A 16,408-nucleotide genomic window follows, 5' to 3' on the forward strand; every position below is an offset into this window, starting at 1 on the left:
AGATGTTTCCACATGAGACTTTAATAGCACTGTACTTTGTATTTACATATCATATATCCTTGGTACTTCATAGCTCATTATCATGTTAAATTTACAAGTCATTTCATGAAAGCACAAGGTTTGGAAGCCACTCTTCCTGCCCAACAGTAAGTTATTAATGCCAGGACTGGAACTCCTAATTACTGACACATGTGGTCCTACAGCTAAAGACTGCTCTCATAACATAAAACAAAGTACTCAGTAGGTAGAACATCTCAGTGGTCAAATATCCCATTCATTCAAGATAAATTTAAGAACCATGCAGCTTTAATCATATAAATAATCATATTAAACCTTATAGGTCTATGTTAATATGAATATAGAGTAAGGTGTCATTTGATCAAAACTAATAGTATGAATTAATCAATACAAGTATGTCCATATATAGTCCCGAGTGGAATAGATTTCAGAGAGTCAGAAAAAAGGTCAACATACTTAAAAATGTGAACTACTGCTTTACAAAATGTCCACTCACATGCTGTCGTTCTGAAGACTACACCAGCAGCTTGTCTGACTGCTACCTGTGCTATCAAGTCTCCTGGTCAGAAATACAAACATCCATTGTCTACTGATTCAGTTAGGAAGGCAAGGTATCCAGTCCTCTTAACAGTGCTAACTGTGGTTTTCATGCCGAAGTCTTTACCACTCATACGTCTGGGAGATTCTGCAAGATCTGTCTCAAGGACGCACAGGCCACCATGTGGGCATCCGAAGGAAGATTGGCAAGGGACTGGATCAGCTTCTTGACTATGGTCTTCAAGCACTGGTGGGCAGCATTCAAGTCTCTGTCAAACTGCTGTCCTTCGATTTGTAGAGCCAAATGACTGCAGATGTTTCTAAACTCAACACTGTCCTGAAACAAACCGCAAACACAAACAAGAAACTAGAGGTGACGGAGGTATTTGTTGTGTTTTGCTTATCCAGCTTCCATTTCCTTCTCTTCCATTAATAGCACCCACCCACCCCGATTTTGCCCTAGGAGGGCTGCCCTCTTCCATTCTCCTATGTGGTTTGAACACCCACGATTGCAGAGACCAGACCTGCCAGAGGATATCATCCCACAGCCTCGTGGAATAGTCAGGAGTAGCAGGTGACCTGAGTCAGGTCACTAAGCCATAGTGCCGGGACCTCTGCTTAACTGGGACTTTTGGAAAACAGTGAGCTCACTGTGCTTAAGGTTCTAATACAGAATTTATGATTGAATGAACATGGTCTCGAGAAATTCCCAACGTAAATTCAGAGGACAGTTCCCAAATAGTTTAAAAGAATGAAGTATGTCAGTAGATTTATAATCTCCAAATATTTCATATTCTCAAGTCCACTGCATTTAAATGGCATACTGAAATTATTCTACATTAGAAAAAATGTTCAGTATTGAATAATAATCTCATAGCTAGATTCACTTCGCCATCAGCGAAGTATACAGTAAGTAGAAAAAACCTCCCTTTCAGACCAAAGGGAAAGAAAGTTTTAAAGTGAGAATATAATTTTCCTCATGGGCATTGTCTACCTTAGAAAAACTACTACAGAACATGCCTGTGACTATAGACTTGTAGTTCAGGCCACCGAAGATTAGAGATGGGACTTGGACACTCCCTTGACTTGCATCCTCTGGTCTGCTTTAACACAAACCAGGAGGAAAAGAAAGCTAGGCATCAGAAGCAATGGGTGGCAGGCCTATTAATGGCTGATCTGTACAGTGATCTGCCCAGAAGGAGACCCAACAGGCCAGTCCACTGCAGTGGCTTTCAAAGTGGTAAGCCTGGGTTTCAGCAGAAGTCAGCTTGTGAAGAGCCCTGGCAGCTCTGCCAAGAGTTGGATCACTGGAAATGGACCTGCCCTGGAGTCGAAGGATGCCCACGTCAGAGCCACAGATCTTATTGGCTCTAAGCTGAAAAGCCCTTCACTCAGCCCAACTTCCAAAGTGACCACTGCAGCTGAGGGGATGGTCAAGTAGGGTCAGCAACATTGCAGGCAGAACTGTAAATTTCTTGTTAGAGATGCCACCTGCCTTTACCTGGCCAGCTCTCCTCCCAGGCCAGCCAAGTAATGAAAGTCAACAGAGTGCCTTCCCCTAGGAGGTTCACACCTCCCTTAGGATGTACCCCATGTGAAGAGATAGATAGGTCTGGGCCTCTTAACTTACAAGGCCTAAAGCCCACCAGATTATTACCAAGCCCCTTCTATCAGGTTCTATTTGCCTCTCAATCAGAAAACTTAATTGTAGCTTAGACAGCACCTTTCTTAGCTCCTCTAATAATGACTCTGTCCTTTTTTCTAGACCCTGTCTAGCGTACTTGGGCCTCATTCCTTTGTAATCATAACCTCTACTCTACCACCAATGGCTCTACTCCCAGCCTGTGTGTACTGATGGTCCTCTTCCCCACTTAATGCTGTATAATTGTTCAAACCTGGTAAATGCCACTCTTAGGATCATTGGTTACTATCCTCACTCTGTCTTTTATGACCTTGTCTAAATATGATCAGAGTCAGCAAACTTGGACGGCTTCCATAGCCTTGGCAACTCATGACGAGAGCCTAGGGTGGTTACTGGCGCCATAAACTAGAGTGTCAATTTGTTGGGTCAACAACAGGAGCCACTGTGCACTTGCTCCTCATGTGGGATCTCTGTCCTTAATGTGCTGTACATTTTGATTTAATGCTATAACTAGTACTCCAACAGTATGTTTCACTTTGTGTTTCTATGTGGGTGCAAATTGTTGAAATCTTTATACTAAATTGATCTTCTGTATATAAAGAGAATTGAAAATGAATCTTGATGTGAATTGAAGGGGAGAGGGAGCGGGAGAGGGGAGGGTTGCGGGTGGGAGGGAAGTTATGGGAGGGGGAAGCCATTGTAATCCATAAGCTGTACACTGGAAATTTATATTCATTAAATAAAAGTTAAAAAAAAAAAAAGAAAAGAAAAAATGTTCAGTATTGGGTCTCTTTTAAATACTTCCCTTGAACTCATGGGTTTGGAAACAGGGCACACTTAGTTTCCCCAAAACCCTGTTGCTACTGAATTCCTAGATTTCTGAATAAAACAGAACAAACATCCTTTCTGAGCTTGCAAGAAGGTAGGACAAAATCCCCCAAAGGCATCAACAAAGGAGAAACAGATCATTGTAGCTGCCTACCAACATCACCAGGAAAAAGTCTTTTCCCGAGCTGGGTCTGGAGCGGAGGGCAGTGTCTCATGGAGAATGTGTGACTGTGGATCTGTATCCGCAGTACTTGAAGTTTGGAGCTGCCCTCTACGCTACAGACATGCTCTGGGAACACCTACACTAGGAAATTAACTTAAGAATTTGAAGTGGGCTAAAGTATCCATGGACACATGGCCAAAGTGAACAAAACTCCATTCCAGAAGAACATAGCCACAGCCCCTAGGCCACAGTACTATTCCCATAAGCCTTTGTTGAAGATAAACTCAAAATACAAAATTTTAAATACAATCCACCGTGATAAAATACATGCAGTAAGGGACAGGATTAAATTCCAAGAATTTAATTCTCAGATTGAGAATGTGAAATATGTTTAAAAGTATTACGGATACAAAATAAGGAATCAAAAAATAGTCTTTAAAAGGAACCAAATATCACTTACTTCTAGAAGTGGTAACTATCATTGAATTAAAAGCTTACAGCACAGCTTAAACACCTGGTTAAATATATCTAAGTAACGATTAGTTACCAGGATGATAAAATCACCCAGAATATTAAAAAAATTAAATATATGAGAAATATGGGTGAGAGGTTAAACAACACAGATGACAGAATGAGGAAGTTCAATAAATGCATTTCCCAGAGAAATGCCAGAGAGGCAATATCCACCGAAGACAAAAGATGAAAACCATCCAGAGATGATCCGAAACATGAATCTTTATATTCAGGAAGAAAAATGAGCTTTAATCCGAATAAGTTAATTTAGATCTAAATCTAAACTCACTGCAGCAACATTACTCTTAAGAGCAACTAGAGGAAAAGATAAATGAGTTTCAAGGGATGACAAGAGAAATTGCTAACTTCTCACCACAACGGCTGAAGAGAGAAGAGAATGGAGACATGTTCTCAAATAGCCGTCTACGTAGAATGTTTTTAACCACACTAGGCAATCATTTACAACTCAGGGCAAAATAAATATGCTGTCACAGGATATTAGCACTAATGGACTCGCACTGTTAGATCTTTCTAAAGATGTAATTTAGAAAGAAAATTTAGCTCAGAAGGAATGAGAGACAAGCGACAGTGAGTGTACTTAAAAACAGTGTACATCTGAAAAAACGGTGTTGAAAACAGAAAGTGTGACAACTAATGGGTTTACAACAGTAAGGAGCTTCCAAAATGCCCCACAGCAGCAAAACGTAGGATGGAGTGATGTTCTGGACACCTGACCGATCAAGAGAGAGGTGGTAAACCTGACAAATGTCTGACTTAATTGTGTGCTTGAAAAATGTAAGAGTTATCAGTAAAAGTAGAGAAATAATATATAAAACTTTAAAACAAGCTGGGGGGAAAATGTGTTAAAATTGTATGTTTATATTTAGGGAAGATGAACATGGAGAATAAAGGTACAAGATAAAGCAAAATAAAGAGAAAGCCCCAAATAAAATAGTAAGACAGTAGAAGTGAATCAAAATATGTCAGAAAACACAATAAATGTAAACTGACAAACTCATCTTTTGAAAGATAGTGGTGGCCAGTGCCACGGCTCACTTGGCTAATCCTCCACCTGCAGCACCGGCACCCCGGGGTTCTAGTCCCGGTTGGGGCGCCGATTCTGTCCCGGTTGCTCCTCTTCCAGTCCAGCTCTCTGCTGTGGCCCGGGAGTGCAGTGGAGGATGGCCCAAGTGCTCAGGCCCTGCACCCACACGGGAGACCAGGAGGAAGCACCTGGCTCCTGGCTTCAGATCGGCGCAGTATGCCGGCCATGGCAGCCATTTTGGGGGGTGAATCAACGGAAGGAAGACCTCTCTCTCTCTCACTGTCTATCTCTGCCTGTAAAAAAAAAAAAGATAGTGGTTACCAGACTGGATTTTTAAAAATCTATCCTTATGCTGTTTATAAGTAACAAATTTAAAGCTAAAACCACAGGAATATTAAAAGTAAATGTCTACTAAGATATATATCAAGCAAAGAGAAGCCAAAGCAAATCTGGAAAAATCATTATTAGAAAATAACCTACACTGCATAAAAAGAATGAGCACCCAAAATATATAATAATATACTTGTGTGTGCCTAATATGATAGCCGTAATAGACATTGAATCCACAAACATAATGACTGGTTTTACCCAGATTTCTCCCAAAATGATGGATCAAACAACAAAACAACCAGCCTCGACAGAAAAGACTGAAAAACACGAATCACAAGCTTTCCAGTGTGATAAGCAAATGTACAGTATTCTCAGACACACACGGAATATTTATGAAAGCTGGCTTTAGCATAACATCACAAAGCAAATCTCAGCAAAGGTCAGAAAATCTGTATCACATAAACCACCAAGCAAGTCAATGAGAAATTAGTAACATAGCCGACCTTATCAAAATGTGCATGATGTAAAACTCAAAACACCCATTTCTAAATAATGCATGAGACAGTTTTGAAGTATTTTATACAGCACGATTCTGGACATCTTGCTTCACAGATCTGTGAGATGTAGACACATGCATAGACCTAAAATGCTTGTCTAAGTAAAGGAAAATCACTGAAAATCCATGCACTAAGAATTCAACTCAATAGCTGAGGAAAAACAAAACAGATAATCCAAAGGGAAGAACTACAGCTGAATTGAATTTGATGAACAGTGGCATTTTCTTCTTAATTTTGCGTGGAAGGAGAAGCCATTCTTCCTGCAAAGAGAAATCCTGTCTCTTGGGTGGGAGGGACTTGGGTTTTAGGACAAATGTTTATGAGAAAACATCCCCCAAGAAACCACACAAATACCCAGTTATTTCAGTTCAGCCAATAAGGGCAGCAGGGAGACCGTGTGAGCGAGGAGGGGGGATAGAGCGATAAACATGCCACAGGCCCTAATTCCAGGCATGATAGCCTAGAAATATATTAGTACCTGTTTTTCTTTCTCTTTGAAGCTTTCAAGCCCCCCTGCCTTGTGTGCTGCTCACTTCTGCTCAGAAGGTGCCCAGGGGCTAGTTAGATAATCTGTCCCGTAGTCCATGGAGTACCCTGTGTTGCTGAAGCATATTGCTTAGGAAGGGGAAAATAAGGGGGGAAAAATCACTCTAAACTATTTCCCCAAGATCCACATCAAGGGAAATTGTCCACTTGCTTTATGGAAGTCATTCGACTCTGAGTACAAAGTGGAAGGATCAAAGAAAACAGGCAAAAGGAAATTCAAGCTAGAAGGAGCCCCTGAAACACGTGCTGACGTGGGCCCATTAGCCAGTCTGCACAGGCATTCGTCACCCAACGAAGATTAAAACGCCTTTAAAAATAATAGTTGCGGCCTAAAATCTGAAGTCAATTTCACATTTACTGTAAAGAATCAAAGAAGGCATCATTTGGGGAAATTACACGTACAATAAAATTCAACTGTTGGGCTGCACTGGTCCCTGAGGCCCTGGGCAAACTTCAGATCTCTGGCGAGCTTTGCAAAGTCTCTTTATTTTACTATTCCAGTACAGTATTTCCTTTTAATCCTTTCTCAAATATATTAACAGTCAAAGAAAACAAATTAATAGGAATAGGCTTTCCATGGGACTCTTAAGGGAGGGGAGGGAAAACCAAAACAGGTGATTGCTTCTCTCCCTTTCTAGAAGGCTCGAAGGCCAGCTATGAATCCAATAATTATTGCCTCCAACCAAACCTCTGCTGATTCTGCTGCAGATGGTGGGGGTCACAAGTCACGGTGTTAGGGCAAACAGCGTAGGGGACAGCTCGCGGCTTTCAGTGGAAACTCACATGATCAATGTTAGCAATGATTTCACTTGTGGTGCTTTCCATTCAGTGACAGCGTATCTCCTCCCAGAGGCTTGCATTTTGCAAGGCCCAGATGCTCTTAGAAATGACGTAATATCCCACATAGTGCCTTGAGCACTTCGCCAGAATTAGAACTATATGGCTGAGCAATCTAAAAGCAAGTGTTGGAGCTTATAGACCTTGTGTAATTTCAGACTCTGGTTAAAAAAATGCATTGTTTGCTAGAGTGGCCCAATTGATGGCTAGCACTTATGTTTCCAAGTGAGTTGAGGGATGGGCCTTTGGCATAGCGAGGTTAAGGCACTGCTAGGGATGCTCGAAACCATACCAGAGTGCCAGCTCCCATCTTGAGTTCTGCTGCCTGCTAGGGCAGACTCTCAGAGGCAGCAAGCCCTAGGGTCGCTACCACCCATATGATAGACAGGACTGTCTCTTCTGGTCTCAGCGTGGCCCAGCCCAAGCTGTTGCATGCATTTGCGGAATGAGCCAGCAGATGGAGGACCTGTCTCTCTCTGCTCTTCACAAAAATAAAAACTTAATAAATGGAAAGTTCTTTATAATTGAGTTAAGATGCTCCCTCTTGACTCAACTAAAGGATAATGGCCTTGCCCTGCTTAACTCAGCCAATGAATGACTCCAGGTTTATTTCACACATACCAAGCCTCCACTGCTTAACTGACAACACTGGGTGAAAGACAACAAAGCAGGCAGCTGATCGCTATGGAAAAGCACAGAAATCCAATCGTATGGAGGAGCAGACACTTGGAGATTCATAACCCAAGCACAGCACAGGGCTCATACAAAATTGGTTTTGATGTGTAAATCATTTCTGTCATGTGCTAGATAGTGTCTGAAATTCGTCTGAATGGAACCCATGTGCTCAAGAGAAAAAGAGACAGTGACAGTTTTTAGAACATTTCTTTCTAATCTTTAACTGAAATCTACCTTGTGGAAGGCAGAATAATGGCCCCTAAAGATGTCTACATCCTAATTCCCAGAACCAGTGAGTATGCTACCCTACAAGGCAAAAGGGACTTTTGCAGGTGTTAGGAAAGGTAGCCATCCAAACAGCCACAAAATCCCTGGGGATGCAGGCAGCACTCAGTCCTTCAAGAGCTATGCAGTAGGCTGGCGCCACGGCTCAATAGGCTAATCCTCCGCCTGTGGCGCCAGCACACCAGGTTCTAGTCCCGGTTGGGGCACCAATTCTGTCCCGGTTGCTCCTCTTCCAGTCCAGCTCTCTGCTGTGGCCTGGGAGTGCAGTGGAGGATGGCCCAAGTCCTTGGGCCCTGCACCCACGTGGGAGACCAGGAGGAAGCACCTGGCTCCTGGCTTTGGATCGACGCAGCATGCTGACCGTAGCGGCCACTTGGAGGGTGAACCAAAGGAAAAAGGATGACATTTCTCTCTGTCTCTCTCTCTCACTGTCTAACTCTGCCTGTCAAAAAAAAAAAAAAAAAAAAAAAAAAGAGCTATGCAGCTGCCATCAGAGCTCAGGTTCTGCCCCCTTTGATGAGTCATCCTTGGAGGAGCCACATTGTCTGTGTGACACTCAGTTTGCTCGTCTATAAAATGGAAGCAATATGGCTGTCACATGGAGGGGGTGGAAAGGCTAAATTAGCTCATGGATATGGAAGCATCTGTAAAGCACTCCCTCAGTTTTAGGTTATGGAGCAAGTTCTAGGCAGCAAGAAGGAAGAGGAGACAAGAAAAAGAATCCTCTGTAGAAACTCAAAGTCCGACTAATGAGATAAAACCTATTTGAGACTGCTTAGTACAGGAGTCACACACATAGGCTAAGACTGAAGTGCAAAAACAAAAACGATCAAGGCCATCAGTGTGCCCCTAACAACCTTCACACTAGGAAAGGAGGCCTGGATGAGACATCGGAGAGGTGGTAGGGGAGGGACTATATTACAGGACAGGTGATGCCGAGGAGAGCAATGTTTGACTCACAGGGGAAAGAGATGGCCCTGTGATGAGAACTGGAATGAAAACCAGAAGCAGAAGCCTGCAGGCCAGAAAGGGGCTGGGGACCTGGACTGCGGGTGATGGGATCCAGACTGAGAAGAACAGGATCTTGGGTTGCAGACCGGGTATAAGAGAGTGTGGAAAGCCTCCAATGCCAGACTAAAGTCCCTGAAGCCTGCCAATCACAGGGGTCACGTGGTAAAGTGTCGTTTTCAGAACGCTGCTCTGGCCAACGAGCCTGAGCACCTGCCAGGAGTCTGAGCGCAATCAACGCTCCTGGCACACCTTGTCTTGTTGAGCACACACAGCAGCAATCCAGGAGACAAAGCACGTGATCTGGGGACAGTCAGCAACATCCTTAGGTCACACAGCCATGGAACGGCACAGGTGGACTTAACCTCTCTCTTCCAGAACTCAAATATTCACAAAGATCTGCCCCAACTCAGAAACTGGGCAGCTACTGCCGCGACGATTCACAGAGCAGAGCTTGCCATCCAGTGTGAGAGCCAGGACGGGAGGCAGGCGTTACGAGGCTGTGGATGCCCAGGGAGGGTGAGCAGGGGCTCCATGAACCCAGGCGGGAGAAGCACTAAGCTATTTTGAGGATGGAACAAAGCTGTCTACAAGTGAATCAGTTAGTGGTTGTTCCTTGGCTATCTTCATTGTTTTTCTTAAGGTTCACTGAGTGTTAGGAGCGTTACAAAGCTCAAGTTGGGAATGACTGCATCCAAACTGAAGACTGGCCTGTTGGCCCAACCCTGTTCCCTGCAGCAGAACTGAGAGGGCTGGGTTATTTGAAAGATATTCAAAGCACGGAACCTTGTGTGCCCTGAATTAAGCGGCCCTCTAGCTAATCAGAGACCTCCCTCGGCTCTCTCCTCTCTGATCCGGGGTAAGGGGATTCTCCAGAAAAACCTGTGCTGTGTGTCTACTAGGAGTGCACATGGCTGGAATCCTTGAACAACTGACAAGGCACCTGCACAGCCCAAAAAAAGGAAAGAAAAGTTCAACCTCTTTCTAGCTTTTTACTGAAAATAAGCACTTCCATCAGCACTAAAGGCTTGAAAACAGAATCTGGCAAAAAGAGTCAGTTTCAAAAGCTGTTTTCTGAAACCAACAGCAAGTCAAAAATATGATACGACCTGACTTTATCTAAAGTGGAGGTAACGATGAAACTCCATAAGGGTTTTGGTTTGCATTTTTTCCCTACCCTATAACTTTCAAAATCACTTGTAGATACACACATACTATCAGCAGGTCATACTCGTTTGATCACTGACGTTAAAATAAGTTGGCTCTTTTCAAAGCAGTCACATCGAGAGAGAGACAGAGAGCGAGCGAGCAAGAGAGAGTGCCTTAATAAACTTCTGCCTGGCCAGCTCAGTGCTGGGTTGCATAAAGGAACAAGAATCCCTTCCCAGCCCCAGTAGGTTCCTCCACACTGGATATGTACATAAATGGAGATGATGCAGCTCTGTTTTAGCAGGATGTCGTGAGAAAGACATTACTGTGAACTAGACGTTGTCCCAGCTTGCTCTGGTTCATCAGCACCTGGCTTTGAGCTACAGTGGACAGGGTGCAGAGCAGTCACCAGGTACCCAAACCCAGTCTCAAATCGATATGTAACTATGTGTTAATAAAACACCCAATGAAGGAACACAGTGTTTGCCAGTCACCATAAAAAGTCTCTCATCCACAGGAAATGAAACATTTTTACTTGTGGTGTACCCAGTGTAAACGCTCACCCAGAACTGCAGCTCCTTAAGCATTTGCTTGGGGTATGGCACCGTGTGCAGGTGGAAAGGTCAGTGAAAAGCACTTTGGTGATGGAGATGAGTACAATCATCGATTCAGGGATGCACAAGGCAAACCCGAAAACTGTAAAATAAAATAGTGCACACACCAAGATGTCAAAGCTGAGTGGTTCTGTGTTAAGGCCTTGCTGTGATCTCTTTCCCACAATTTACATCTCAGAGAGCTTTTGTGGGCTATTTTTCAGGTCACTTGTATCGCTAAGGAATTACAAAGCCATAAATTAGGGATCTGTAGAGCTGTGGGGAAGGGATAGGCATTCTGAGATTAGTCACTGGCTCTTTTTTTTTTTTTTTTTTTCAAACATAAAAGCACAATTCTGTCCCAAATAGAGAACAACTCCCGCCATGGCTACTGACAGTAAGATGGTGAATATTTTTTTATTAGTGTGTAAACAGTTTCTGAAGACACAATGCCCAAAGTTTGCAGACACTGACTTTCCTCACTAGGGTGAATGGGGAAGAGCACTCAGCCTCAATGCCTTCCTCTGGACAACCCAGCCGTCACACTTGCAGTTTGCATGTAGCATTGGCAAGGACCGGGAAGCCGAAGCCCACAGTTTTATGACTGCCGCTCTTGCTCTGTAGAATGAGAAAACCGGCAGGGACTACGGAACGTGACCAAATAATTGGTACCAGAATGAGCTCATGGAAACGGGTAGGCTCCCAGGCACGTTTAATCTGCGATGGCAAGGACGTTCTTCTGCCTTCTAACGTAGCTACAGCCAGGGTCTCCGTGAAAGCCGCTTCAGAATGGAATTCTTGGAAACTGTGCCTGCATTTAGTCTCAGAGCAAGACAGACAAAACTCAATCAGAGTAACTTCATAACTGGTTCTTATGTGAACTGGTCACTTTAAGGAGTTTTAAAAAATCTTAAAACTGGCTTCCTTCTGATGTCCTGCATGCTGCCTATGGCAAATGCTTAATGCGCTCTTGCTAATAATACTGGTTTGTTAATGATCGCAATGATGGGCTTTTTGTCACCAGGGGAGGAGGCACAGAGATTCCCCCTGCATCCCAACCCCTCACTCCGTCCTGCCAGATTCCTATGTTGAAACCCCACCCTCTAAAGCAGAGGTGAGGTTCGCAATGTCTGTCCTGCCAAGGCAACCACAGGTGGGGCTCAAAATTCAGTAAGTCTGTGGCAGCCTCAGGTTGAGATTGATGGTTTCGTAAGGTCCGCAAATGTTATAAACACCCAAAGGGCCCTTGGCAGACAGTGTTCCCCACCACTGCTCTGATCTGAATCTCCTGAGAACCATGGCTTTTAGGGAGGTAATTAGGGTAAAATGTGGTCCTAAGGGTGCAGCTTTTCATCGCCGGAGGCAGCTAAGCTCATAAAGAAAAAGAGTTTTCTGGAGCTCACAATGTTGAGACAGAAAGTCCAAACACACAGTGCACGCTCTGGAAAAGGCCCCCATGGTCGAAGGCAAGAGTGCGCCCACAGGAAGGTTCACGGGGTAAGCAGGAAGCAGAGTGGGGGGCCAGCTTTGCTCTTTTTATAACAACTCTCTTGGGGAGAAGGCAAGGCTTGAATGAGAAATACCTTACTCCCTTTCGAGAACATGCTCCCAACACACTAAGGACCTCCCACTCAACCCCACCTGTGAAAGTTCTCAACTTCCCAGCCCGGCTACCCTGAGAACCAAATTGTCAACACGCAGATCTGCCCTTGGGAACCACGGCAGACCCTAACTTAATAGCACTGGTGTTCTTTTAAAGAGACAGCGGAGCGCTCACGCTCACTCGCTCCCCCACACTCTCTCTCTCTGCATACATAGTACACTTAGAGAACAAGTCACCACCCTTAATCCATCAACATAAGACCTTGGGGACCAAGTCCCCAGAACATGAGCCTTTGAGGACACCCAAAACATTATCCAAATAAAACAACACCTAGCAGCGTGAGTGAGATAAAACCCATCACTTCTTAGCTGCAGTCTTGAGCAAAGTCCTCACTTCCTCGGAGCCTCAATTTCCACCTTCAGCTCGGCACAGCTCGGGCTGTTTTGGCCATTTGGGAAATGAACCAGTGGATAGAAGATCTCTCTCTCTCTCTCTCTCTCTCTCTCTCTATCTCTGCCTCTGCCTCTCTGTAACTCTGCCTTTCAAATAAAATAAATAAATCTTTTTAAAAAAATACAGAAAGCACTCTTCCGAATCATTCGAATGAATACTAGCATTAACGTAGCCAACTCTGCACAACCAGCCACGTGGAAAGACAGAATGCTGTCTGTCTCCTCCAGTCCAGGTACTGTATAATCATAAATCTGTAAACCAAATGAATACATTACCTCTTCTCCCAAGACCAAACCAAGCAAACTTCCAAGATGCTGGCGAGGGGGCAAAACTGGCCCCTGTCTCTCTCCCTGCTGAAAGCACTGGCTGTTCTCAGGGGCCCTAACATTCACTGTTCCCCTGCAGGTGAAGAAGAGACTCCAAGAGCTAAAAATAAAAACACCCAGCAGCTCCCTTCCTGTCACCAGCCTGCTGGGTATTTTGAGAAAGCGGCAGCAACACTCGGAGAAGTCTCAGAAGTCGCTGTGATGAAGAAGATAAGGACCTGTGACTCCGAGGAGTGGCTAAGTGAGGGGAGCTTTGAGAGTGCTTAAGGCCTGGGCGGAATGGGCAGATGAGACAGGAGAAAATATTAGACAGAATTGATGGAAAAGGTTTGGGGGCAATGAAAAGATCTGCCTCGGTGCCTAAGAGATACAATTTATACTGAGAGTCGGGGACAGGAGGACAACCCCATTCATCTGAGACCAGAATGAAGATGAGTGGGAAGGTGACTTTTCATTAAAGAGGATATCTGTGTCACATGGCCTCAATTTTCCCAGAAAAGGAGCAAGAGGGTTGAGCTCTGGATAACAAAGACTTAGTGATGGAAAGTGTTTAGGATCCAAAGTCAGTTCGGGCCAAAAGGCGGGCTAAGTCACGGCACAGGCTGCCTCGAGCCAAAATGGCAGGATTTGTGGGGGCTGCCTCCAGAGGCCACCAGGATTACTCCACTGCCACTGGGCTGCGCCAGGCCCTCAGACAATTGTCTTATGGCCTCACTCTCTAACTGGAACCGCGCCTTCTCCCACTTGTCTGAGTTTCTGAGATTTGTCTGCCTGCACACTAGGGCCCCAGTGCAATGTACAGGCCTTTCCCCATCTGGCCCCACTTACCACTCCAGCATCATTTTTTTTCCTTCCACCATATTGAATAACTGCAGGTCACACCCTCCCCCTGCTGCTGCCCGAGGGCCCAGGCCTTTGCTGTGCTCCTGGGCCTTGGATTTCACACAGTTCCCCTGAAAACAGCAAACACCTTCCAGGATCACTCAATGTCTCCTTTCGCCTGTGAATGTTCCTAACATCACATAGTGCTTCCTATTTCACCAACTCCAAGACACACTTTTTATAACATTTACAAAAATCCCAGACGTTAGGATGTAACTTACAATCAACTGTGTGTCATACTTCAATTGACAGGATTTTAAAAGTTCTTGGTGGTACCAAAGGTTTAAAAAAAATGTTTCTTTGGGAGGTGCTTCTCACATTGGTGAAATGTAGGTTCACTTTTTAGCTTGTGAGTGTGGAAGGACTTCTCATCTGGAGGTGAACTTGGCTCTCTGTCCCATCCCCATGCCTATATAGCAATGTGTGGAGTGCCAATGGGACAGGGAGGGAGTGGTGCAGTTAGCACCTGCTGGGCAGAGGCTAGGGATGTGGGAAACATCCTACAATGCATAGGAAAACCCCAAATGTGTACAGAGCGGAGACCGAGAAACCCTGGTGTAGTGCACCAGTAGGTATTTGGGTGCGTTTGATTTTAAGCACATCTTTTGCAGTGTATGGTGCAACTTAATCTGCAGCAGCTTTCCCAGACTTTGTAGCGCAAGAATAACAACTCTTGGGAAGTGCTCTAAGCCATCCTGGCCCCTCCCAACTTCCTTCTGCTAGACTCCCAAGGGAATGCACAAAGCAGTGCTCCCAGCCAGAAGGTCTCAAAGAGATTTGTGACCTTAAACGAATTACATTGAGTGAGCTCATGGCAGGGCCAGCGTTGCAAAGGAGAAACACCCCCTCCCCCCATTTTTACCATTCCCCTCAGTCTACCAGACAGCTGCTGGGTTCCCTGGCTAACTTGGGGAGTGCGGTTAGGCACTAAGAGGAAACCGTGCCCTACACCTGGGCGCTGGGTGACTTAGCAGGAGTTTAGTTTAGTATTCACGCTTCAACACCTAGGATCCACCCGGCTCTCACCCCGCTTAGATGAGAATTTCGGCTGCCTCTGTAAGACCCCGAGCTCTGCGGGGAAATGGATTTATGCAATAATAACTGTGATTCATGAGCATGAAGGAACTTCAGATAAACGGGCCTGGGTTCATCACAGAAGGGCAGAGGGGCCTCAAGAGGTGTACTGAGGGCTCTGAACCGGAGGGCTATTCGTTTGGAAGGCGGCTGGGGGCGCTTCCTCCCTCCCCAGAAGCTGCACCTGAGCCACGGCTTTTCTGCCCTTCGGCGGGAGTAGGACCTGATTTATGGAGGGTAGGAGCAAGCCCGGGGCAGGTTTTGCCAAGGCCTCCCCCAGGCTCGCTTCCAGGCGGGCCTCAGGTAGGTCTAGAGCTCCCCGCCAGCGTATCCCTGGCCCCAGCGCACCCCCACCCACCCACCCCGGGGCGGAATCCCGGTGCGCAGCTTGGCTGGGGTCGCACGGCCCCGCCTGGTGTTGCAGGGAGGGCCGGACTCACCTTCAGGTGGATGGGGAAGGACCGCTCCTGCTGGAGTGGCCCCAGCAGCGTCTGCTCCACACTAACCAGCTCGGAGGTCGAGTCCACCACACGGGCCAGCGCGCTGCGCATCGCCATCCGCGCCAGGGTGCAGGGCCCGCGGTCCCGGGGGAGGGGCAGCAGCTCGGCGCCCCCCTCCACCTCCACCTCCGGGGAGCTCGCCCGCGCCCCGGCCCCCACGGCCCCGCCCCCCATCCCCAGCTCTGGCCCCAGCTGGGCCCTCAGCGGGCCTGAGCGGCGGACCGGAGCGGCCAACACGTGGTCCGGGTCGCGTGAGCCTCCCGGGGCGCCCGGCCCGTCCCCCCAGCCCCATTCCTGCTGCAGCAGCTGCAGGGTCTGCAGAGCCACCATTTGGTGACTAATGGAGGCCACTAAGGGCGCGGGGCTGGCCATTGCTTCCACCAGCAGCGGCTCCGCGCGCTCCGCGTGCAGGTGGAGCGGCAGCGAGGGAGGCGGGGGCGTTTGGGGTCGCCAGGGTCACATTTCCTAACCCGCGGATCCTGGGCCTCGGCTTCTCTCCGCGTGTGTGGCCGGCGCCGCCCCCGGCCCGCAGTCCGTGACCCGCGCTGGCCCCTGCATTCGCTTCGACTCCGAATCCGCTTGTTCTGACCCAAGGCTGCTTGATGCGCTGCTCCGTGTGCACCTGAAAATTAGCCAAGTGCTGAGCGGTGTTTCTTTCTCCTCTCCAGGGCTTTGATGGGAAAACGTGGTGCTTTGTGCAGATGCGTCTATCAGAGATACCCCGCCCCCATCTCCTTTGAAGGATGCCTGCCAATGACCACTTACGCCAGAGGGTGGGGGTGTGAAGGACCCACCCAGGAGCTTGGGCAAGAGCTGAGAGCCTTAGCAAAATTCACAAAAGGAA

The 16,408-nt window shown here is 46.5% G+C and overlaps 1 protein-coding gene across 1 annotated transcript; it reads right to left on the reverse strand.

Annotated features, from left to right (window-relative positions):
• Positions 1-685: 685 nt before the first annotated feature.
• Positions 686-15,936, reverse strand: DLEU7 (deleted in lymphocytic leukemia 7). The gene is made up of 2 exons (XM_062195343.1): positions 15,505-15,936; positions 686-892 (listed from the first exon to the last, which is right to left on the reverse strand). Exons 1-2 carry the CDS (start codon positions 15,934-15,936, stop codon positions 686-688), a joined length of 639 nt encoding a protein of 212 aa, XP_062051327.1.
• Between the last annotated feature and the right edge of the window lie 472 nt (positions 15,937-16,408).

This window comes from Lepus europaeus, chromosome 6 (genome assembly GCF_033115175.1).
Source record: "Lepus europaeus isolate LE1 chromosome 6, mLepTim1.pri, whole genome shotgun sequence".
Taxonomy (NCBI): Eukaryota; Metazoa; Chordata; class Mammalia; order Lagomorpha; family Leporidae; genus Lepus; species Lepus europaeus.

Bases quoted from the DNA above. Each gene is read 5' to 3' on its own strand.
- DLEU7 (XM_062195343.1), bottom strand. From the start codon at position 15,936: ATGGCCAGCCCCGCGCCCTTAGTGGCCTCCATTAGTCACCAAATGGTG. The intron at 893-15,504 runs GTGAGTCCGGCC...GGTTTGTTTCAG, and splicing joins CCTTCCCCATCCACCTGAAG to GACAGTGTTGAGTTTAGAAA.